Source organism: Prionailurus viverrinus, chromosome A2, assembly GCF_022837055.1.
Source record: "Prionailurus viverrinus isolate Anna chromosome A2, UM_Priviv_1.0, whole genome shotgun sequence".
In the NCBI taxonomy this organism is placed as follows: domain Eukaryota; kingdom Metazoa; phylum Chordata; class Mammalia; order Carnivora; family Felidae; genus Prionailurus; species Prionailurus viverrinus.
Genome location: NC_062562.1, coordinates 13,595,944 through 13,620,288, shown reverse-complemented (window position 1 = coordinate 13,620,288; position 24,345 = coordinate 13,595,944). Strand labels below are relative to the sequence as shown.

The 24,345-nt window shown below is 55.0% G+C and overlaps 1 protein-coding gene across 3 annotated transcripts; it reads left to right on the top strand.

The window, feature by feature from the left end:
• The first annotated feature begins 2,767 nt into the window (after positions 1-2,767).
• Positions 2,768-20,392, top strand: MEF2B (myocyte enhancer factor 2B). Of its 3 annotated transcripts, none has more exons than XM_047844791.1 (9): positions 2,768-2,841; positions 16,042-16,124; positions 16,978-17,067; positions 17,863-17,997; positions 18,706-18,853; positions 19,023-19,156; positions 19,251-19,344; positions 19,517-19,628; positions 19,932-20,392. In XM_047844791.1, the coding sequence occupies exons 2-9, from the start codon at positions 16,071-16,073 to the stop codon at positions 20,155-20,157; spliced, it is 993 nt and encodes a 330-aa protein (XP_047700747.1). In that variant the 5' UTR covers positions 2,768-2,841; positions 16,042-16,070; the 3' UTR covers positions 20,158-20,392. The 3 variants fall into 3 exon arrangements, with proteins under 3 accessions (XP_047700747.1, XP_047700733.1, XP_047700741.1); XM_047844777.1 differs by having other exon boundaries at positions 16,864-17,067; XM_047844785.1 differs by having other exon boundaries at positions 2,805-2,863; positions 16,864-17,067.
• The last annotated feature ends 3,953 nt before the right edge of the window (positions 20,393-24,345 follow it).

The following is a 24,345-nucleotide window of genomic DNA, read 5'->3' as shown; positions in this document are numbered from 1 at the left end:
CGCTCAACCGACTGCGCCACCCAGGCGCCCCTGAGTCCTGGTTTTTATTTCAGGCCTGCTGTACACTCCCAGAGGGGTACTACCGCTGAGAAACCCCTTCCTAGCCCTGCCACATCCCCCAGAAAGGTCTCTGAATGCCTCCAGCTTGGTCCCCATGCCCCACCATCACTCAGACCCTCTCCGGGGCTCTCCAGTTCTTCAAGAAACCCTCAGAGACACCCCTTTGGTGCCACTACACGTGAGGCAGAGGAGCCTCCAATATGGGGGAGACAGAGTCAGACACAGACATCTCCAACCCCCTGGGTCAGCGCTGGGCTGGAAGGAGGGATGGGGGTAGAGAAGCCCCAAGTGGGAGGAGGGGGCTTTGAAGGTGGGCCTTGAAATGATTCTAGCCTCCAGGAGGAGGGGCTGCTGTTTCCCCCACTTTCACATGAGCGAACAGGCTCACAGTGGTGCAGTGACCAGCTTGAGGTCATGCAGTGAGTGGGAACCAGAGCTGGGATGGGGACCCAGGCTCTCCAACCCTGAGGCCCTGCCTGCTGGGCCACACTGCACTTGCCATGAAGCGTCCGTCAAAGCCTTCCCCTTCTGATACTGTGCGAAAGGATCTGGAAGACGGGGACTTGGGAGAAGCAGCTTTTCCACCTCCTTACCTTCGCACTCCTGCCTCCACCCACCCCCAACTACCCCATCCTCTAGGCCCCCTTCCCAGGTCCCCTTCTGTGGCCCTTTCCACTCTCTTCTCCCCTGGCCCCCAACCCTCCCTTCTACTCTCCAGCCTCTTACTCTAGCAACTAAGGGTGTCCCCTCAACTGAAAAGACCGAGGTGGAGACTTTGACTGCCCTGATGGGGGATGCAGGTTCACATGGGGTGACATAGCCATTGAAGGGGGAGGGTATAGGACAGGAATTGGGGTAGAGACAAAAAGGAGGGGCTGTTATAGGAAATAGAGTGCAAATGATAGAAGACGGAACTGGCCAGAATGGGAAAGAGGCATGGAGTATGAGTGGGGGCGGGGACGGAGTGGCAGGAACATGGGAGGGAGCCGTAGTGGTGGGAAGGGACAGGGAGGAGGGTGCGTGGGGGGGCAGGCCCAGCCAGCTCAGATCAGGCAGACCCTTCCCTACACACCCTGGCTGCTCCCAGAGCTGCTCCAGCTGCTGCCCTCACGTAACCAGAGCCTGCCTGTTGCATCAGAGGCGGGCGGGCAGCCACGGGTAAACAGAGCAGCCCTCGGGGGGCCCGGGGCTCCCCAGCCACCTCCACGCTCCCCAAGCCCCATTCTGTGCCTTGGAGCCAAGGCAGGCACCCCCATCCTAGTCTGGCTTCTGGTGTGTCCTTGGGACACCAGAGGTTTGGTGTTGGGCACTGAGGGACAGTGCAGTGGGGTCAGAGGCAGGACCCCTGGACCTTCTTATGACAGCATGAACCCTAGCATATGTCCAAAGATGAAAGCTTTGCCCAGACTAGGGATCCAAACTGCCCATGTCACAGATGGGTAGATTGAGGTTTGAGGAGAGGCCTCCCAGAACCCCAGTTCCCTGCCTCAGTGTCCCCCACACATTGATATCTCTACATGTTCCCCACAGAATCCAAGAGTCTAGCCATCCCCTGTTGTCTTCCAAGAAGGTGGAAAACAGACAGCCATTGCAACCCACTTGATCTCCCATTTTATCTGCCCCAAACTGACCCCCTCCTCTCTTTCTCCGAGCCTCCCTTCAAGTGCCCAGCCCAATCTACTTCTGCCCACTTCTCTGGCTTCATCTGCCTCGTCTCCTCCACCAAAAAATGCTCCACACTCTGCCTCCGCACCTTTGCGAGTGCTGTTGCCTCTTGGAAAACCCTTCTCCCAGTGGCAAACTCCTGTTCATGCCTCAAAGCCCAGTAAAATGCCCCCTCTTCTGGGAAGCCCTCCCCAACCCTTCTAGCCCAGTCCTGACTCCCCAGAGCCAGGGCAGTGTGTGGCAGCTCTGTCTTCGCCAGGTTAGGAGTTTCTCCTGGATTACACAATCCAAAAATCATCATTCTGTAATTCTTTTCACATTGATTCGCTCACTAATTCTGTTCTGATTTCCCCTCTGGGCCTAGACGTGTGCTGGGTGGTGCTGGGATCCCATGGAGGGAGTGGATGCAGAGGTCTCGGCTGGAGTCTAGTTCTGGAAGCCAGTCCCCCTACACACAGCTGACCTTTAAACTGGAGGAGGGCGCCTAGAAGCCGAGGGGTCTGTTGCCTTCCTGTCAAGACACGTGAGGCACACATCTAGCTACAGGAGGCACAGATGAGCGAGCCCGCACAGGCGATCCCAGAGCCAGCTTTCTGCAATCCCTCCATTTGGGTGAGAGCAAGGATCAGTGTTAGCTTCGAGAAGGGCTCCGTCTCTGGGGCCTTCAGGGTCTTGGGTCAGAGGTGTATTTCACTCAGTTTAGAATAAGTCTAGAGTTGGGGCTAGCCGTGGTCCAAATTAGAGACAAGGTCCGAATTAGCGCCAGGGTCACAGTAGTAAGGTCACAGGCGCCTAGTGAGGGTGGGGGAAGTCTGGCGGGTCTGATCCAGCCCCCTCTCCGGTCTCCTTTCTTCATTACACTCCCTCCCCATTTCGGCGTCTTCCGGGGTCTGAATCCGAGTGCCCAGAACTCCCGGGGCGGGGACGCGCCCAAGTGCCCGCCCATCACGGCTCATGAACGCGCCCTATATACAAATGGTCCCCACCCCACCCAATCAGCTCCCGAGGGGGCGGGGCCGCCCGTCCCGTAGGCACCTGTGGCCGCCCTGCGCTCCGAGCTCTGTGCTGCTGCTGCCTGGCTGGTACTTGAGCGTCCAGAGGGCCCAGGCCCAGCAGGTGCGTGTCGCGTCGGGCCAAGGTTTGTGTGGTGTCTTTAGAACGGCATCTGTGGTTTGGGCTGGGTTTGGAGGTCCAAGTGTGCTGCTGTGTGCTGGAGAGTTGTATGTCTAAGAGATGTGCGTCCTAGGACGTGAGTCTGAGAGGTTGTGTGTCCTGAGAGGCTATGTGTCCAAAGGGTGTGAGTCGGAGGGGTGTGTTCGAGGGGGAGGGTGTGTCCAAAGGATTGTGAGTCCAAGGGCTATGTTTCTGAGAGGTTGTATGCCCAAGGGGCCTGTGTCTGAGGGTTTTGATGTCATTTGGGGAGCTGGGGGGGCCATGAGCCCCTGTATGTGTCTGTGAGCTGTATGTCTGGTCTGTGAGCTGGAGTGTCCTCCTCGCCTGGGATGCACTCCTTTGCATGCCCTCCAAGCCCCTGTACACAGCCCGGTGCCTTCCTGCTATGGCTGTGCCCTTTTGTGTCACTGCCCCAGACCTGCGTGTGGCATAACCATGCATGTGTGCCTGTGACTGCCATGACCCTCACCTGCCCCGTGGGATTTGAGCTTCACGAGGAGAATGCGGGGCCTACAGCCCATGGGGTGCCTGTATGGCTGGGGGCAGGATAGGGGGTGTGGAGCCCTGGGTGGGGGATCACAGCTGCCTGGGTCACCCCCTCTCCTGTGCCTCAGTTCTCCCACCTGGGAAATGGGTACAGGAACAATAGTCACAGCCCTGCGAGACTGTCAGCACATGAAAAGCTGACATGAAAGTGTTACTTTTGCAGTTACGCTCCTCCCACCCCCCTCCGCCTCTCTCAGGGTCCAGGGCTGCAGACAGGGCCGACTGATCCACCTGGCTATCTCCAGTCCCTTTGTTGCTGACTTGAGAAGTCAGAAATAGCTGAGGCCTCATGCTTGTCCTGGCCTAGAATCCCCACTCGGGAAGGTCAGGACCTCCGGACATTTGGCATCCAGTGATAGGAATTTTCAGACTATTGGGGTAAAAGAAAGTGGCTTCAAAACAGTATTTAGAGTTGGAAAGACAAGTGTGTGGAGTTTGATTACAAAGGTCAAAGGGACTTTGGGAGAAGTCAGCCTTGCTCCATCCTGTCCCCCTGTCTGCCTACCACTGCCTGTCTGAGTCAAGGAGTGAATCTTGGATTCCAGGGAATGGAATTTCAGAACATTTAGGGCCCAGGGCCTCACCTTCAAGAGTCGGAAGCTGCTTATTTGGTCTGAAGCCCCCACTTTGCAGGGAGGGAAGACTGAGGCCAGATGGACACATTCAGGCCCCTCAGGAAAAAGATAGGCTCAATGCTATTCCTGGGCCACTGCAAAAGAATAAAATCCAGGAGCGAGGGGCCCAGCCTTCTCTCACTCCTCTCTTTGTGACTTCAGACAGATCACTGCCCCTCTCTGAGCTCTGTGGCTGCCCCTGTGACCTGAGCCAGTTGAGCTCAGTTTTACATCCTATCTCCAACTAATGATTTATTTCATTAAATCATTACCCAACCGGGCAGACATATGGAAGATGCAAATTAAGAGGGGAAAGGGACCCCCGACTCAGATGCAAGGAGCGTAGAAATGTTAGGGGTCTGGCCTTCCAGAAGATTGGAGGCACATATGCACAGATGTCATTTTTCAGAGAGGATTTATCATACACTGAGATCCCATTTGGGGTCAGAGAGCTCACCCCAACCCTGGCCCTTGAATCCCCGTGAGGTACACGCAGAGGTTGGGTCCCATTTCTCAACCCCCAAAAGGGTCTTCCTGGGCCCGTGCCCTGGGAGCTTGTGAGGATTCCCGGTCATCTTCAGGCCGAGGAATGAGTGTCTAGGATCCCAACAGTGCTCCAGGCTCACTTCCCAGACCGTGCAGGGGTGGCGAGTTTGGGCCACAGCCAGATAGCCCCAGGGCTCAAGCCCAGGCTGGAGTGAGAATCTGGGGGTCTCTCTGTGTGGCCCGGGAAAGACGGGCTCCTCCTCTGTGAAACGGGGATAGCAATCTCCGCTTCACTGGGCTGTCTGTGGGTCAGGCAGGTCCTGTGTGTAAATGAGGTGGCATGTGGGCCTGGGCAGACAGTAGGCGCTCAGTAATAGGAGGTGACATCTGAACTGTGACAAGTGGAGGTACCTGTGAGCCCCATCTAGGCCCCCCACCATCACCCCACCCTCTACCAGGGCCAAGGAGGCCTCAGGCCTGTCAGCTTTCCTGGCCTGATCTCCTCCAGGTCCAGGTTTGCCTGGGGTCAAGGCAGGGCCCTCAGAAGGGAGCAACTGAGGAGGGTTGGCACAAGGAGTCACTGCCATGGGCACAGGCCTGCTTCTGTCCACTTTCCACACCCACGGCACCCACTGTCTCCAACCAATTGCTGTCCTGGCCTCCTGCCCTGACAGGACTTCTCCCCACAGCAGCCATGGGGTCTTCTGAAAATCCTGAATCAGACCACAGCCCTCGCCTGCTCATGCACCCGCCATGACTCCCCATTGCTCTGCAGTCCACCCTCTCATCCCCACCCTTGAGGCCCCATGTAGTGCCCCTCATTCACTGTGCTTTAGTCACACTGACTTCCCCTGCACCTGGAACCTGACCAGCACGCTCCCACCTCAGGTCCTTTGCACCTGCCATTTCTTCCACCAGGCAGTCCCTCCCCCACATCCTGACATGGCTGATGTCCTCTCGTCCTTGAGGACCCCCATTTCAGAAAGGCCCAAAGCAGTTCCCTCCCCTGCCACCTACCCCTACCCCTTCCCCCTGTTGAATTTCTTCCTTGAAGGCCTCTGTCTCTGAAAGGATTATGCATCTGTTGTCACCTCTCCCACAGGACTGGGCAATGGAGGAAGTCAGGCTGGGTCTGTTCACTCCCTACCCCTGTGTCCCGTGCACCTGGTGGGCTCTCAGACATTTCTGGGGGAAGAGAGTGGAGACCAGGGATGCCCCAAGACCCCATCTTTGGGTCCTTGATGACTACATCTCAGGTCTGTCAGTCTGTAGGCTGAGTCCCTTCCGCTCAGAGCTGACAGATGTGTTAATTTCCCAAGCAGGGAGGCCTTGGCCTCAGGGGATGAATTTCTGGGGTTCCCATGGGGAGCTCTTTCTCTGGAACAAAGAGAGAAATCTTGGGCTCTCCCTGCAGTCGCTCCTATGGCTCGGGGACATCACTGGGTGCTTTGGGTGACCCTGGACTCCAATCTGGGACAGGAAGTTGGGTTCTGAATGTAGAGTCTCTCTCGGCTCCAGGGGTTTAGGGACCCAACCCCCTCGGGGAGGTAAGAGGGAGTGGTGGGCTTCCATTTGCAGTGACGGTGACAGAGAAACTGGCCTTCTTGGCAGATGAAGGACATGATTTCCTTCCCAAATGGACAGTCGTACCTTGGCCTGAGAGGCACTTGAGCACCTCCAGTGGGGGGTTGTGCTGTTGGCCATTAGAGCAAGGGTCTCAAACTGGTAGGGGGTGGGGCTCAAATTTGTCTTGTGGGCCACAAGGTGTTTGAAAAGAAACTGAACGGGTTTCTTCCATTTGTTAAGCAGTTGGCTCGTTCATTCAAGGAAGGGTGACTGGGGGCCTACTGTGTGCAGGGCCCTGGGAAGGCTCCACCCTGCCCTCGCTGAGTGAACATGCTAGGGTAACATGACCATCACAGAAAGTAACAACGAAGCACAAAAAGTATCTGGTGGGGCTAAGAGCCTCAAGGAGAGATGAATCTCTCCTGGGAAAATTGGCTCCTCCAGAAAAAGGGATTTTTGCCTGGTTTCAAAGGATATGAGGTATCTCCTCAAACCTGACAAGGGCTTTCCGGGGGGGGGGGGGGGGGGGGCGGGGAAGGCCCAGCCTGGGCAAAGGCCTAGTGATGGGAATGTAGCAGGTCTGTTTGGGGCTGGTGTGTCAGGTGCCCGAAAAGGGACAGAAGGTGTACTGGGCATTTGCTGGTAGATGAGGCCTTTCTAAAGAGGAAGGACAGGTAGTGGGCACCTGGGGAGCTCCCAGGGACTCGTAGTACAAGGCTCAGAACATGTCAGGCAACGAATATGCGTGGAGCCAGGAATTGAACCCTCATCTGGCCAGGCCTATAGCCACAACCCTCTCAGCACATGGCCACAGTGGCCCCCTTAAGGAGAAGACTGGGGGAGGCGAGGTCTGAGGGACGCCGCTGAGCCTCAGTTCCCCTATGGGTGCCAAAGGGACCTATGGACAAAGGACCATAAGGGGCCTTCTCCAACTGGAACATTCTCAGTTTCTGGGATTCAGAGCCACCTGTGGGTGACATACCACACCCCTAGACCCCCCACAGTTCCCAGGAACACCACGAAGATCCATACAGTCACCTGCCTCGTGCACCAATATAGCTTGTGAGTCCCATGAAGCGTCCATATACGTGCCCCCCACAGACGCTCACTTCCCACAGACTCCCCAACCCCCATCTCTCCCCCGGAGCTGCTGACCACTCTTCCTCAAGAAGCTAGAAGGTTGGGCAATACCACCGCAGGTATGGGGGCCCTACGTGTGTCTGGGATCTATGGGAAATGGACGACAAGCATGCCTGTACTGGGGGGGGCATGGTATTTTGGGGGGTGTCTGTGCATATTTGGGAGTCTGTGTGCACTTGGAGAACTGGAATGTGTTGTGGTCTCAGTGTGTGTGACTGGAGAGGTCTGTGTGTATTTGGGGGTCTGCATATACACGGTGATCTGGGTGTCTTTTGGGAATATGTGTGTTTGGATAGCTGTATGGGTTTGGGGGGGTCTGCATTTATTATGGGCTGCGTGCGTTTCGGGGGACTTTCGCATGGAGTGATCCACATGTGTTTGAAGGTGATATGTGTGTCCAGGAGATGTGTATATGTTTTATTTTTAATGTTTACTTTTTGAGAGAGTGTGAGCTGGGGAGGAGCAGAGAGAGAGGGGGACAGAGGATCCAAAGCGGGCTCTGCGCTGACGGCCGTGAGCCCAATGCCTGGTCCGAACTCACGAATGGTGAGATCATGACCTGAGCTGGTTGGACACTCAACCGACTGAGCCACCCAGGCGCCCCCAGATCTATATATGTTTTAAGCATCTGTGGATTTTGAGGGGCTCTGCATGTGTTTGGGGGTCTCCTTATGTATGGAATCTCCCTACGCTCATCTGTCCATTTGAGGAATGGGCTTTATCCCTGCGTCCCTGTTCTCAGTCCTCCTGCCTGGATCTGCCTAGGACCCTTGCTCTGATCTGGGCACCTCCCAGGGCTGAGTAGAGATGACCGAAGGTCAGGGCCCAGTGACCAGAAAAGCTCCCCGGGCAGGGTAGGAGGGAAGGGCATGTATAGACCCCCTACTGTGAAGCCTTGTCCCCGAGCTCACTGGCTCTGACTCTCCCCATTTTCTGGTGGAGGAAACTGAGGCCCACAGAAGTCTGGCCACACCAGAGTCACTGCCAGAACCCACCTACCCTCAGGGACCACTGTGGGCTGAGCCAGCCTCTAGGTCACCCACAGAGGCCCCCCACTTGGGGCACCATCTCCCTAGGCCCCCAGGGTAGGAGGCGGACCCAGGGCCCCTGCTGGGGAGGGGAGGGTCGCTGGCAGCTGGGGTCAAAACTGCTTGAGCCCTCAAGAGATGGGGGGGGGGTGTCCCGGATTTCCAAGGGGCTCTTCCTGTTGCCTGTAATGAGGTACTTGGGGAGCAGGTGATGAAACCACCGCCTGGGTTGCGTGAGGCGGGGCCGCAGGCCTGATTCGCTGCAGCCACCCAGGAGCAGCGCCCCCTCCCCGCTTCGCCGCGTCCCCGCGGGCCCTCACCTCCCCCCTGCCACCCACCTGCCTCTCACTTCTCCTTTCCTCCCCTCCTTTCCCGGTGCGGGTGCCCCACCAAGCTGTGGCCTCTGGGCTCAGGGGTCTGGCAGTGTGACTCGCCACTTGTCCCCTCGTTAAAGCCCCACTGGGAACCAAGAAGGGGAACTTGATGGACCCCTGATCTGTTCTCTCAAACCCTTGCTTCAAGGCCTTTGAGGTCAGAATTCTGTGACCCATTTTATGGGGGGAGGAAATGGGGGCTCGATGTCACCCAGCGTGTCACCGTGTGAGTGTTGCTGTGGTCTTGCAAGATGGCATGCTGACTCAGCGCCCCCCATTCCAAGGCCCGGCCCTTTTTCCTTCTGGCTTCTGGAAGGCCAGAAGATAAGGTCCGCAGAGCCATCCACCATCCGCTTCTCCCCAAGTGGTGGCAGAAGGATTGTCACCCCCATTTACAGGTGAGAAAACTGAGCCCCCCGCTGGGGAGACTGCCACGGGTGAACCATCCGTGGGAGGGTGGCATTCTTCCTCAGCCCCATATCTCTATCACCAAAGTGCTAAATAATCTTGCCAGACCTGGGAGGTGACAGTCTATGGCCCAAAGGACCCCAGAGGTGTTTGTTGATTGACTTAGTGACCACCAGGCACTCATGAAATCTTCCTTTGTCCTCTCCATTCCTCCCCTGCACAGCGCTCAGGCCTGGGACCCTGGGCTCCTCCCCCTCCCCCCAGAAGCGTGCCACCAGTGCATCCTGGCCCTTTGATTGCCAAGCAGTCCTTCCACTTCTGCCCCCGTCCTAGTTCAGGCCTCATGTCTCCCACTGGACACCTGTCCGGGCCTTTCCTTGTCCTCCTTATTAGACGCTACTCCCCACAGCAGTCATGAGCAGGAGAAGCTTTAGAAAAAAAAATCTTTTGGTTGAGATAAATCATAGAGAGAAAGATGCACCAATCATTGGAGTAGGGTTAATACATTGGCACAAACTAAACACGTCTGTGTACCCGGACTGTGGACCAGGGAGGAACCCCTGAAACTCCCACTGCTCTGTCATGGCACCCTGCCTGGGATGGCCACCGTGTGACGTTCATCATTGTGAGCTTTGCCTACTCTAGAACTGCACGTAAATGGAATTATACAGCGTGTCCCCTCTGTCCAGTCCAGCATTGTTGAATCTGCGTGTGGTCTGAGAGATTCACCTGTGTGGTTGCGTGGATCTGGAGTGCATCCTTTTACCGTGCTGTGTAGTAGTCCATCATAGAATCTACCAGAAAGTACTAACTGATTCTCCCATTGAGGGCATTTGGTGCGTTCCAGCTTGGGGCCATGGTGAACGAAGCTACTGAAAACACTCTTGTCGGTGTTGTCCTTTGGTAAAATATGGATCCATTTCTCTTGGGTGAATACTGAGGAGAGAGATCGCTGGGTCATAGGGAAGATGTATATTCAGCTTTAGCAGATGCCAGATAGCTTTCCAGAGTGGCTCTACCTCTCTCCCTTCCCACCAGCAATGTAAGAGAATGCACGGGGATTTTTAAAACTGTAAAATTATGTCCTGTGCCCCCAAACTCTCCATGGCTCTTCGTTGACCTCGGAGTAAAGCCTGCAGTCTTCACCCCTGCAGTCTTCCCCCCCACCACCTCTCTCCCTCTCCCCACTGCCATGCTGTCCAGCCACACAGTCTTCTACGATTTCTTTAAAATGCCAAACTCATGATCGCTGCAGACTTTTGCCCTTGGAGTTCCCCCTGCCAGGAACATCCTTCCCCCTCGATCTTCCCGCTACTGGCTCTTCCCTTGCTTGGCTGTCTCTTTCTTGTGCTTCAGGTCTTGGCTCCAATCTCACCTCTTCGGAGAGGTCTTTTCTGAAATCCCTGGCTCACCCCTCTCAGGGTCAATACTTCTCTTGGTTTGGACTTAGCCGGGTTCTGACATGCGATAGTTTCATAAACATGACTGGGGCGATGCCCATTGTTTGCGAAGGTCTGAGTTAGTTTAAATAACATTGCACTTGCCTCTTCCTTGAGGTTTTTTTTTTTTCCTGTTGTCCTTTTAATGGTAGGTCTCGTGTCACTTTTCTAATCTTCTATGGTCATTGGTCTACTTAAACTTTCTACTTCCTTTGTGGTCAGCTTATTACAGTGGTTGGCACATGGTTGATACTTCATACCGGCTAAGTATGAGGATGTGAAGAAAAAGGGAGGGAGGTGCTGGACCCTCGGCTTCAAATGCCCAGCCCCTGCCCATCTGCTCAGGCCCCCATCCAGCCTGTCCACCAAGGCCCAACTACATGCTTCCTCCTCTGAGATGCCTTCTTGGGTTTCTCCTGACCCTCCTTCGCTGCTCCATTCCCAGGTCAATGGGTCCATTTCTCTGCTTCTCTGCTGGGCAGATGTTATAAGCTCTCTGCTTTCTGGCGGGATATCTTTTGGGGGGTGGGGGTGGGGAATGTGTGCACAGAAGAGGCCTCCCCCCTCGTGCCTGGCACATTCAGCATGTGCTGCCACCTCCCCCCAGCAGTTCCGATCACGCCAACATCTGGAGACCAGGCCACCGGGTCTGTCTGCGGCTCAGTGGGGATTTGCATGTGAGTACAAATATATATGCACACCCTGGGCCTTCCGCCTCCGCATTCCTTGGCTGGCCCTTCACACCTGGGCTTGAGACAGGTCAACGCTGAGTGACTGGATTTGCATGCCCATGTATTTCTGGGTAGGGAGTCAGCTGGGGGAGTCTGAGAGGAAGTTGTTGAGGGAAGCTGGGGGGAGTTCAGAGTCTCTCTTGACCTGCTCCATTCACTAAATCTGGTTATGAGGGGCTTCCAGTATGAGGGAGACAGAGCCGGATATACGTACCCCTAGCTCCACGGGGTCAAAACTGGAGGGAAACTTCGGGAGCTGTAGGAATCCAGAGTGAGGGCAGGAAGGGCTTCGTGGAGGAATAAATGTTTTGAGCTGGGTTTTGAAGTGTGAATAGGAGTTGGCCAAGTGAAAAAAGGGCTTTCCAAGCAGAGTCATTTCATTGAAGGTAGATTAAGATGGGCAGGGGTTGATTGGGGCAGGGCCTCAAATGCCAGGCTGGGGACTAGAACTTTCCCCTGAGGGCAGAGGGGAGCCACGGAGAGTGTGTGAGCAGGAAGGGGTATGATCAGAGCTGTGTGTTGGGTAGATCCCTTAAGGGCCAGAATGGAGATGACTTTGGTTCTTGGGTGAGGATTGGGGGTTTCAGGATCACAAGACTCAGAAGAGTCAAAGCCCTGCATAAGCCCACCGGCATCTGTCAGGCCTGGCCCCAGAGATGCCATAGGGTCTGGTGGCATCCGGAGGAACCAAAGACCCCTGGAGCACAGCGACTTAAAGCGTATGATGCCAGCCTAGGACAGAGGGGGCCTCACCCCCTGGCTCTGCCCAGATGGACACAGCCCTGGTCTACTCCTCAAGTCTCCTGCCGTCTCTAGCCCGGCTTCCAACAGTCCTGCTCTCCATGGCAGCTGTGGCTAAAGTTTTTAAATGATAAATCAAACCTCCCTCCCTTTTTGCTCAGAACCCTCTCAGAGCCCTCTCAGAGCCCTCTGTCACTCTTAGACCAAAACCCACAGTCCTCCTCACAGCTCAGAGGACCCAGAGAGGCCCTGCGTCTGTGGCCTCTCCTCCTGGCCTCCTTGTTAGTGTGTCCTTCAGGGCCTTTGCTCTTGCTTCTAAATGGAACTCACTTCCTGTCTCCGCTTTTGAGTCTCAGTGCAAAGAGACCCCCACCCCCCCGCCAACCCCGGCCTTCTGGCTCTTGGGGCTCCCTCGTCATGTGAACTCTGCCCTGGCCAGGACGTCCTTGTCTAAACTGGGGACGGAGAGGAAAGGGTCCAGTTTGAAAAGGGTCAAGATTCGAATCTTCCAGGCCCGGAGACTCACGTCTAAGTCCCTTGTTCCCATGGGACCCCAGGCACGGGGGCATTTCCGGAGCCACCTTGGCACCAGGACCTCCGGACCAGTGCCCCCCTCCGGTCCCCAGGGACCTGTCAGGGCGGGGGCAACATGTCCCAGTCGTGGGAACGCACCCGATTCCGGCCGGGGATTAAAATTAGCCTGGGAAGTTAAATTTAGCAAGTCAAGTTGGAGCTAGGGGGCCGGGGCTGGGGCTCCCATGGGTCCTGGCTCTGCATAGTTGTGACTACTCAGAGACACAGACCAGAGAGAGTGGAGGGCACACCTAGGGTCACACAGCAGGCCGCATATGACAGTGTCTAACACTCCTGGGCCCTGGGACTCTGAGGGTCCTGCCCAAACTCCTGAGACTGGAGTCTGGGAAGCAGGTATGGCTGCTCCTGGAGATGGACCCACATTTTCCTCCACTTCCCAAGAGCTCATTCCCAGGCCTTGTATCAGGTGCTCTGCATTTTATACCCAGCCCAACCACAGAACAGCAAACTGAGGCCTAGGGAGAGGCTTCCCTTGCTGAGGACTGACTGCCAAGTGGGTCAGAGGCCGTCTGGGACCTGAGCACAGGCCCACCTACCTGACCCTGGGCACGCCACTCACCTGAAGCCTCAGTCACCCGTGACATGAGAGGGGCTAGGAGGTCATGTGGTCATAGAGTTGGTGGAGGGGGTCTTGGATGCCGTGGGGTGGCTGTAGAGTGGGGTGAGTGCCCCACTATGGGCAATGTGACTCCTTTGTTCCCAGCACCCCTGCTGAATGGGGAGCACTGGGGAAGGCCTACCCATTCGCACCCTTGAGCACCCCTCCAGGGAGATCCAAGGTCCTCATGAGAACGTTCCAAGGTTTCTCTCAAGCAGAACTCGGGCCCAAACCCTTGTCTGGGCTCCAAACTTGAGGTCTTTTCTGGTTGTCCAGACCTCCTCCCACCTGTTACATTTAAATCAATGAATAAATAAATAAATTTTTTTTTAAGAAAGAGAGAGAGTGAGAGAGACAGCAGCAGAGGGGCAGAGGGAGAAGGAGAAAGAGAGAATCTTAAGCAGATTCTATGCCCAGGATGTAGGGCTCAGTTTCACAACCATGAGATCATGACGTGGGCTGAAATAAAAAATTGGGCACTTAACCGACTAAGTCACCCAGGCACCCCAACCTGTTATTCTTTTAAGAATAAGAGAGGGGAAAGTTAGAAAATTCAGAAAATCAAAAAGGGAAGAAAAAAGACACCAAAGGCCACACATTGTATGATTCCATTTACATGAAATGTCCAGAACAGGCAAATCCATACAGACAGAAAGTAGATTAGTGCTTGACAGGGGCTGGGGGAGGGACATGGGGAGTGAGTGCTAATAGGCATGGGGTCTCCTTTTGGGGGATCAAAAATTTCTGGAACCACCTGGAGGTGGTGGTTGTGCAACACTGTGAATGCACTAAATGCCACTGAATTGCACACTTTAGAAGGTATTTTTCTTTCATTGTTTATTTTTGAGAGAGAGAGAGAGAGAGCATGAGCAAGGGAGGGGCAGAGAGAGGGGGACAGAGGATCCGAAGCAGACTCTTCTCTGTCAGCAGCGAGCCTGATGCAGGGTTCAAACTCACAAACCATGAGATCATGACCTGAGCTGAAGTTGGATGCTCAACCGAGTGAGCCACCCAGGTGCCCCTAGAAGGAACTTTTTTTTAAGTTTATTTATTTATTTTGAGAGCGAGAGAGAGCGAGAGAGCACGCACAAGTGTGGGAGGGGCAGAGAAAGAGGGAAAGAGAGAGAGAGAGAGAGAGAGAGAGAGAGAGAGAGAGAGAATCCCAGGAAGGCTCCATGCTCAGTGCAGAGTCCAAAGGGGGCCTTGAACTCACGAATGGTGACATCATGACCTGAGCCAAGATCAAGAGTCAGATGCTTAACCAAGCCACCCAGGTGCCCCTGAATTGCACACTTTAAAATGGTTAATTTTAGGTTGTGTGATCGCATGTCAACTTTTTAAAAAAGGAGGGAAAATTCACCCATAAATTTCCACCCAGCAGTGACTCCTATCTTGTGTATTTCCTTCTAGTCTTTTTTCTCCTCTCAATGCAATGTTTAAATATGTGTTTACTTGTAACCACAGCCCTCAATCTTGCTTGTTGGGGAGCTGTTATAGGATTGAATGAGTTAAAGGTGTCCAACGTGGGGACCAGGGTTTCTTCCAGTGGCTCAGGGTTAGTGATTCAGTGAACAATGTATCCTTAGAGCCGCCAGATATCAGTAATCGGAGGTCCCTCCAACCTGGCCTGTCAAGGGCTTTTAGGCTGTTGCCAGTATTCGTAATAGCGGTGCATATGTGGCACCTGTGTGTCGGGCAGATCTGAATGCCTCACATGGGCTACTTTATTTTATCTCCTGACAACACTGGGCTGATCATGACACTGTTATCCCCACTGCACACACAGGGGGGCGTAGGGAGGTCAGGCTCCCTGGAGGTCCTACAATTACCAGCTTGTTGTGTTTTAGAGGTAGGGGCGGGGCATCTGTAACTCTTCTCTCTCTCTCTCTCTCTCTCTCTCTCTCTCTCTCTCTCTTTTTTTTAAGAGGGATAACTTTCAGGGCGCCTGGGTGTCTCAGTTGGTTAAGTGTCCAACTCTTGATTTCGGCTCGGGTAGGATCTCACAATTTCGTGAGTTTGAGCCCCGTGTCAGGATCCGTGCTGATGGTGTGGAGCCTGCTTGGGATTCTCTGTCTCCCTCTCTCTCTGTCCCTCCCCTACTTGTGCTGACTCTGTCTCTCTCTAAATAAATAAACTTCAGGGGCACCTGGGTGGCTCCGTCGGTTAAACGTCCAACTTCGGCTCAGGTCATGATCTCACAGCTCGTGAGTTCGAGCCCTGCGTCGGGCTCTGTGCTGACAGCTCGGAGCCTGTAGCCTGTTTCGGATTCTGTGTCTCCCTGTCTCTCTCTGACCCTCCCCCGTTCATGCTCTGTCTCTCTCTGTCTCAAAAGTAAATAAACGTTAAAATAAATAAATAAATAAATAAATAAATAAACTTCAAAGTTGTTTTTTTTTTAAAGAGGATAACTTTCTATTTTTTAATTTTTAAAATATTTATTCTTTTTTGACAGAGAGAGAGCATGTGCACAGGTGGGGGAGAGGCAGAGAGAGACAGGGGGACAGAGGATCCAAAGCGGGCTCCTTGCTGACAGCAGAGAGCCCGATGTGGGGCTCGAACTCATGAACTATGAGATCATGACCTGAGCCAAAGTCAGACGCTCAACCAATTGAGCCACCCGGGTGCCCCTGTGCCTCTATCTTTTGCCCTTGGTCAGCCTTCTCTTCGTGTGGAGTTGGTCCAAAGGTGTTCACTGAGCATGTACTCTATCCTGGGCTGGTTGAGGGTGGGGGCTGTGGAGGTGACCCAGCCTGCCTTGATTTCCCCCAACATCTTCCCCTCAGTGCTTGGCGGATGCAGGTGGAAGACAGAGGGGAGGCTGGATGCCTGGTCTCACTCTCTCCTGTACCCACTCTGTCCTCTTTTCCTTCCCCCCAAGGCCAAGTTCTCTCCACCAAGCCTGGGACAATGGGGAGGAAAAAAATCCAGATCTCACGCATTCTGGACCAAAGGAATCGGCAGGTGAGTTCAGTGGGTACAACAGTGGTCAGGGGAAAGGCATTCTTGGCAGTGGATACAGCCTGGGCAAAGGGGGAGCTACAGGGGATTGGGGAAACTTGATGTGGTGTCCGCAGTTTGAAATGTAGCATTTGATCCTTTTCACGATGGCTTATTCATTTATTCTCCCTGATGACTGAAGCCCCAGTCATAGGAGAGTTGGAGCTGGACACAAACACACCCAACGCACAGGGCTGGTCCAGAGGGAGGCACAGACCTGAGGAAGCTCAGAGAGAGAATGTAGGCTCTGTCCTGGAGACCAAGGAAAACTTCCCAAAAGGAGAGGACATTTGGGCTGGGTCTTTGAAGCACCAGTAGGAGTTTGCCAGGTTGAGGGGTGCCTGGGTGGCTCGGTCGGGTGAGCTTCTGACTCTTGATTTCAGCTCAGGTCGTGATCCCAGGGTCATGGGATCGAGCCCTGCATCCATCGAGCTCTGCACTGAGCCTGGAGACTGCTTATTAAGTTCTCTCTCTCTCCCACTGCCCCTGTCCCCACCTCGTGTGCTCTCTCTGTGAATAAATAAATAAGTAAATAAAAATTTTAAAAACTAGGAGTTTGTCAGGTTGAGAAGTGGGAAAGGGGGAGCAGGTGCCAGGCACGGGATCGTAAGGCCTGCTCAGGGAGTAGTGAGGCCCCTCTGTCTCCCCCGTGCCACCCCAAACCCATGTCTTCTCCCACTCTGCCTGTGGGTCCTGGGTCCAGGTGACATTTACCAAGCGGAAGTTTGGGCTGATGAAGAAGGCCTATGAGCTGAGCGTGCTCTGCGACTGTGAAATCGCCCTCATCATCTTCAACAGCGCCAATCGCCTCTTCCAGTATGCCAGCACAGACATGGACCGCGTGCTCCTGAAGTACACGGAGTACAGTGAGCCCCACGAGAGCCGCACCAACACCGATATCCTCGAGGTACCCTTGGGGCCCTCCTCCCCAGCGCCCTGAGGTCCAGCACACTGTGCTCGCTTGGAGCCTGGGGACTCGTGGTTTGCACAATAGATGAGTGTTGCAAATTGTGTTGAAAGGACACATTGAGTGTCCCAGTGTCCCAGTGAGCAAGCCCACCTCACTGAAGTCCAAGAGTGTTTTTGTCTGAGCTGCTGGGTCCTCAGGAGAAAGAGGCAGAAGCAGCCTGCGCACTAGCGGATGGTCAAGATCACTGTCCCTTTGGATATGGGAGTTTGTATGCAAGTTGGGAAGCTAAAGCCACAGAGCTGGAGAGACCAGCAGGCCTAGGACAGCGCCTGGGGACCCCTAATGTTTCAGGAGGGTGAGGAGAAGCTGTCAAAGGAGAGGCAGGGGTCCAGGAATGGGCAGGTCCAGGAGGAAGCAGCTCAGGAAGGCCTATCAAGTTGTCCTCAGGTGCTCAGTCTGCCAGCATTTATTAAACACCTACTGCACTCCAGGCCCCGACGCTGCACGTGAGTGCAGAACAGAAGCACCAGGGTCATATTCAGGAGGAGTGTTAGGACAGTGCCAGCAGGTCCTGGTGGATCTCAGCCCCCACCGTGTAACCGGGGCCTCTCTGGAATTGACTGGGTGATCAGGCACTCGGGTTTTGGCCAATGGGATCTGGCTGGAACAGGCTGTGCCTGCACTCCTGTCCACCCACAGAGCTGGATGGGTAGGGCTCTCCCCTCTCCTCTAGAACCAGGTTCCCTGGCTAGGCTGGAGGGAGAGTCACCCTATTGTCTCCTCTTTCCACAGACACTGAAGCGGAGAGGTGTGGGCCTCGATGGACCAGAGCTGGAGCCAGATGAGGGGCCTGAGGGGCCAGGAGAGAAGGTGCGGAGGTTGGCAGGTGATGGGGGTGACCCAGCCTTGCCCCGGCCCCGGCTCTATGTAAGTGACTCCCTGTGCCACTATGAAGGGGCCCTCCCTCACCTCCTAGGCCCAAGTGGTTACGGCTGAGACTAAGACAGGGACCTAAGGCCAAGAAGCCTAGAGTCTGGAAGCAGATCTCTGCCTAGGTGGAAAGGGAAGGCTTCCTGGAGGGGTAGGCATTATAGCTGCAGCTTTGAAGGATGAATAAGAGTTCAATGGACAACCATTTCCTTCCCACTGTATTTATTTAATTCATCAAACACTCTGGGAAGCCTCCTCAGTGCCAAGTCTGTGCTGAGTAAGAAGCTTCAGCTCCAGGGGCGCCTGGGTGGCTCAGTCAGTTAAGTGGCTGACTTCAGCTCAGGTCACGATCTCACGGTTCGTGAGTTCGAGCCCCACAATGGGCTCTGTGCTGACAGCTCGGAGCCTGGACCCCGCTTTGGATTCTGTGTCTCCGTCTCTCTCTGCCCCTCCCCTGCTCATGCTCTGTCTCTCTCAAAAATAAATAAACATTAATAAAATTAAAAAAAAAAAAAAAAGAAGCTTCAGCTCTGGGCCTGTCAAGAAGTGATGGCCCCAGACAGTCTCCTTCAGCCATACGGGGGTAGGCCAGAGGGAGGAGGAGCAAGGCTTCCAGAGGTGGAGCCTGGCCCCTGATTTTCTGTCTTGGACTTAATCCCCTCATCTCCACGTGCTTCCAACCAATCCCGTCCTCTCTGCCCTCAGCCAGCAGCCCCTACTATGCCCAGCCCGGACATGGTATATGGAGCCCTGCCCCCACCAGGCTGTGACCCCAGTGGGCTTGGGGAGGCCCTGCCGGCCCAGAGCCGCCCATCCCCTTTCCGGCCAGCAGCCCCCAAAGCTGGGCCCCCAGGTGAGCATGGGGCATAGGCCCTGGGGGAGAAGGAGGTGGGAGTCCCAGGGAGGCTTGTAGGGGGGGACCTTGGCTCTGGCACTGCTTGTCTGTGTGTATCACCTCTGGACCTCAGACTTCATTAGATGACAGGCCACGTGCCCTCTCTCTGGGGTCTCCTGCTCTTCAGGCCTGGCACACCCTCTCTTCTCACCAAGCCACCTTGCCAACAAGACGCCACCACCCCTGTACCTGGCAGCAGATGGGCGGAGGCCGGACCTGCCTGGTGGCCTGGCGGGGGCCCGAGGGGGACTGAGCACCTCAGTGAGTGAGGGGAAGGTATGGCAGGGCTGATGGGGGAAGACAGGATGGCCTGGGGTGTGGGCCTCAGTTTCCCCTTTTCCCTGTCTCCCCACAGAGAGGCCTCTATGGTAGCCTACAGAGTCCGTGCTCTGCCACAGCTCCGGGACCCCCACTGGGGAGTTTCCCCTTTCTCCCCGCAGGCCCCCCAGGTATGCACCCTCTACTTGCCCTGCCGTGAGAGACATCCTTACCCCCGCTGGGGGTGGGTGTCAACATTTCCCCACCCGCCAGAACTCTGAACTGGTGGGCGGGATAGGTCAGACTTGGCTGGGCCGGGGCTCCCTGAGGTCAGGGCCTCAGTTTATTCCTCCTACCCCCTAGAATATAGCCTGGGAGACCCCCCGCCACCCCCTGGCCTGCTGCAGCCCCCCACCCTGGCTCCCTGGCAGCACTCGAGGGGTGATGGGCCCCCAGCCGCTCCTCCCCAGCCCAGGTAAGTACCCTAACTGCCTCTCCTCTCTTCCCTCCCCAATTCGGGTCGCTGTGGGGGGGTCCCTCTGTCTTCTGAAGCCCCTGGCCAAAGCTGACCCCTGGTGGCCACTTCTGGTTCTACACTCAGCCCCTCCCGACTGTTCTTGCTCAGGATGGGTGGCTATTTTGGAAGCCCCAAGAGGGATCGCCACCCACTCCTTTCCCAAGGTCCTCCTGCCGAGCCTTTGCCCACGCCGTGCCACCTCCCTGGCTTTCCTCCCTTCCCCGCTGAGCTCATGGCTCTCCTCTCTCTCTCTCCCTGCAGTGGGGGTCGAAGCCTGGGTGAAGAGGGTCCCCCCACCCGCGGCGCCTCCCCGCCGACCCCCCCAGTCAGCATCAAGTCCGAGCGCCTCTCGCCAGCCCCCGGGGGCCCCGGCGACTTTCCCAAGACTTTCCCCTACCCCTTGCTCCTGTCCCGGCCCCTGGCAGAGCCCCTACGGCCAGGCCCCCCCCTGCGCCGGCTGCCCACTGCGGACGGCTGGGCCCGGTAGTGGACCCAGGGGTGGCACCGGTCCTTCTTCCCACGCGGGGCTGGGCTAGGGCACGTGGGGTCCCTTCCCCGCATCCTTCCCCGCGTCCTTAGAGAAGACCCAGCAGTTACGACCCTCCGAAGTGAGGGCCTGGCGTTCGGATCCACGGTCGGAGGGGGGGGTGGGGAGTGGCTCCTTTCTCCCTTTCCTGTGTGTGTATCCACCAATAAAACACTTCTGGTGTCCGTGGACGAAACTATCTGTCTGTCGCTGCTCAGAGCCACCACCACTCCCGGGTCCTCCCATCTTTTCCCAAGAGACTTCAGCTTTGCCTTGTCTCGGTTTGGGAGATGAGAATCCTACCCTGAGACAAGGATTCGAGGATGGGTATCCGGAGGAAGGCCATTGAGGAGGAGGGGCGTGGCGGGGAAGAGCCCCGCAGGGGCGCCAGGGAGCAGGTGATTTCGAGAGCAGCACCGCCCCCCTCCCCCTCCCCCTGAGGACCCCGGGGAACCGCTCAGAGCGCGCACCTAATGTGGTTCCACTCCAGGGGCGAGAGACCTGGGCTATTTACCCTCACCTCCTTTGGATGTCGGGCCTTGTGCACAAGGGGAAGCCCCCAGGCTGGGTTACAGCAAGAAGCACTTGGGAATCCTGAATGTGCTACCTGCCGGCTGGCAGCGGTCGATACATTATTCATCTTTTAAATGTCCCTTGATCCCGGGGCGCCTGGGTGGCTCAGTCGGTTAAGCGGCCGACTTCGGCTCAGGTCATGATCTCGCGGTCCGTGAGTTCGAGCCCCGCGTCGGGCTCTGTGCTGACAGCTCAGAGCCTGGAGCCTGCTCTCTGACCCTCCCCTGTTCCTGCTCTGTCTCTCCCTGTCTCAAAAATGAATAAAACGTTAAAAAAATTAAAAAAAAAATGTCCCTTGATCCCTTGACCCAGCAATTTCGACCCACTAGAGGAAGGAGGGAGCCGGGCGTTTACCAACCCACTTTTGGGGCCCACAACCTCCCCCCATTTTGGCCGGTCTCCTGAGGGCAGACTTGGGTGTCCAGGGACCAGAGGCAGCTCCATTTGCTTCTCCAGTCCAGGCACCCCGAGGTGGTCTCAGTGGGATGTTTATAACATGCAGATTTGATCCCTGACCTTCCCGAGTTCCCAGACTGCCCCCACCCACTCTATTCCGTCTGCCCCTGTCGCCCACTGTGTCCCCTGCCCTGAGCCCCCCCTAGTAATACTCCAGTCCCAAGACTTGGTTGGGTGAAATGGAGGCAAGACTGGAGAGGGTCCCTTCTAAGCCTCTGGATCTCACCCTCACTGTGGACAAGAAGTCAGACCTGTCCCTGAAGTCAGTGCCCACAGGTTAAGTGCCCAGTGTGGGGTTCATTAAAATGTGGACAGCTTTCAAAGACTGAGTGGTGAGGCCGGTGGGTGGAGTTCTGTATACCCGGCCCAGGAGGCTGCACTTTCTTCATTTTCCATCAGGTGGCACCCAATAGTATGCTTTCGATTCTGTGCTCCCTACTCAAAAATAAAATAGAAATAGTAATAAAAAAAATAAAATTCCGGGACACCTAGGGGGCTCAGTCAGTTAAGCGTCTGACTCTTGGCTTCGGCTCAGATCACGATCTCACGGTTTGTGAGTTTGAGCCCCTCATTGGGTTCTGTGCTGACAGCGTGGAGCCTGCTTGAGATTCTCTCTCTGTCCCTGTCTCTCTGCCCCTCTTCTATGGTCTCTCTCTCTCTCAAAATACATAAAATAAACTTTTAAAAAATAAATAAAATCCCTCTTGGCTTCCAGGGGTTCCACCCCATGTTTTCAGGCTCTGAGCCTGGGGACTCAGAAGGGCTGTGTCACATGTTGTGTGCACATGTGTGATTTTACATGTACAGCTTGGGGTGACCTGGGCCATGAGAGGTCAGTGAGCAGGCTACCGGCTTCTGGAGACACCTTTGCATCCAGACTCCAGCTCTGCACGTGCTGGCTCTGTGCAGGAGGATACAGGGAGGGTTGTGTGGAACTGTCTTCTGCCAGTCTTTGTAAAGACACCATGGTGACGTCAGTCAGGGCCACTGTCACCATCAGAGGGTCACTGAATCTCTCAGGAGCTCAGTCACTGGTTGAAAGCATCATGGGAATTGTGGCCTAGAGAATGTGGATTCACCTAATGGAGAACAGAGAACAAGGAACATCCAATGGAGAACAGACCACATGTGCATCCAACGTAGAAAAAAGAGCGAGGAGTGTGTTTCATTTTCATTTTTAAATGTTTTGTTTATTTTTGAGAGAGACAGAGTGTGAGTGGGGGAGGGGCAGAGAGAGGGAGACACAGAATCTGAAGCAGGCTCCAGGCGCCGAGCTGTCAGCACAGAGTCCGATGTGGGGTTCAGCCCCACAAGCCGTGAGACCGTGACCTGAGCCGAAGTTGGACGCTCAACCGACTGAGCCACCGAGGCGCCCCAGTAGTGCCTGTTTTAGGACAGAGGAGGGACGTTATCTGGCTCTAGTGTTAAGAGGCACTCTCAAGCTGCTCAGGGAAAAATAGACTGTTGGGGGTGAGGTGGAGGATGGTGGATGGCAGATGAGGACCCCCCTGAGGTCCAGGATGTGTGGGAGTTTCCTGTAGTTCACCGCCTAGGGGGCGCTGTGACACCTAAACTCATAAGCCCTGGATCCAGGGGGAGAGGACAAGGTGTGACGTAGAGATTTGGGCCTCCCAGAGCCTCGGTATCTTCATCAATAAAATGAGACAATTGTCCTGCCACCTCAGCCTACTAGAGGGGGCACATGAGTAAACTAGCCCACCTCCCCAGCCTGGCGTGCAGTGCACCTGCATGAAATACCCCTCCCTCCTCTCCCCCTTTCCTCACACCCTCCCTAAATCCCAGCTTTCCTGCATCCTTCGTGGATTCATAAATCAGCTCATGGCCCCCATGTCGGTCCAGGGAAGTCCTGTGACCCTCACCACCACTGTCACCCATCCTTTCTCAAGAGGCCCCTCTCTGTGTCCAGAGGACTGAAGCCACAGTGAATCCCCTCCAAACAGACATCCATACATGCTCGTAAACAAAGACAAAAACATCCAGGGACAAGGTAATCAACTATACAGGTCCCATTCACGGGCCTCATAAAAACCCTCAGACATCTAATCACACCCCCATGTATGTCAGGCAGACACACGTATCCATAAAAACACAGATGCAAAACTTAGGTTCCCAGACTATCAGCCTTTTTCCTCCAAGCCTTGAAACACAAAGCATCAGATTCTTTTCGAGAGAGAGAGCGAGAGAGAGCGCGTGCATGTGTGAGCAGAGGAGTGGGGAAGAGAGAGCGAGAGCGAGAGCGAGAGCGAGAGAGAGAGAGAGAGAGAGACTCTCAGGCAGGCTCCATAATCGACACTGGACCTGATGATGGGCTTGATCTCATGACCCTAGGATCATGACCTGAGCAGAAATCAAGAGTCCAACACTCAACCCACTGAGCCATCCAGGCGCCCCTAAAATACCAGATTCTTGAAACTGACATTTTTTTTTGATCCTCGATCCAGCCATGCCTGAAGCTGACTATGCTTTTAGAGTTTTTGTTGTTATAAAAAATTTTCCTTTTTAATTATTATTATTATTATTTGCTGGAGCTCATTTGAGTTGGAGTGTGTGTGTGTGTGTGTGTGTGTGTGTGTGTGTCACAATCAGAGTCCTGGCTAATAGAAATGAATAAGGCTTTGCCAAATGAAAGAGATTGAGAAAGGAGATATTCCGAGATGAGTGATAAAATTTACAGGGACCTGGAGGTATGAAATAGCAGCATGGCCAGTGGCAAGCTGTACCATAGTGTGTACAATAGTGTTGGCAGCCGACTGAAGTCAGGTAGAAGTGTACGAATTCAGTCTGGACACTTGGGAATCTAGTCAATTGGGAGCCATCGATTTTTCTAGATCAGGGGAGTTCCACACTCAAAACTCTCCAGCGGGAGGCAGTGCGTGGATAAATTAATGTATTTGCCTCCGACCTGAGAGATAGGTCCAGACGCTAGAAGACTGAATCTCAGAGAGGACAGCCACCACACAAGGTCCCAGGGACAGTCCTGACTCGATCGAGTCTGAGCTTACCGAGCGTCCTCAAACTACAACTTCCGGCATGCAACGCGAGCGACCCCCTTTCCCTCTTGGTTTGCTCCAGCTCCAAGCCTGACGATTGGTCTTTCGG

Coding starts and splice junctions, on each gene's coding strand:
- MEF2B (XM_047844777.1), top strand. CDS start 16,071: ATGGGGAGGAAAAAAATCCAGATCTCACGCATTCTGGACCAAAGGAAT. Junction 16,125..16,863: donor TGGACCAAAGGAATCGGCAG/GTGAGTTCAGTG, acceptor TCCTGGGTCCAG/GTGACATTTACCAAGCGGAA. Junction 19,157..19,250: donor GAGGGGGACTGAGCACCTCA/GTGAGTGAGGGG, acceptor GTCTCCCCACAG/AGAGGCCTCTATGGTAGCCT.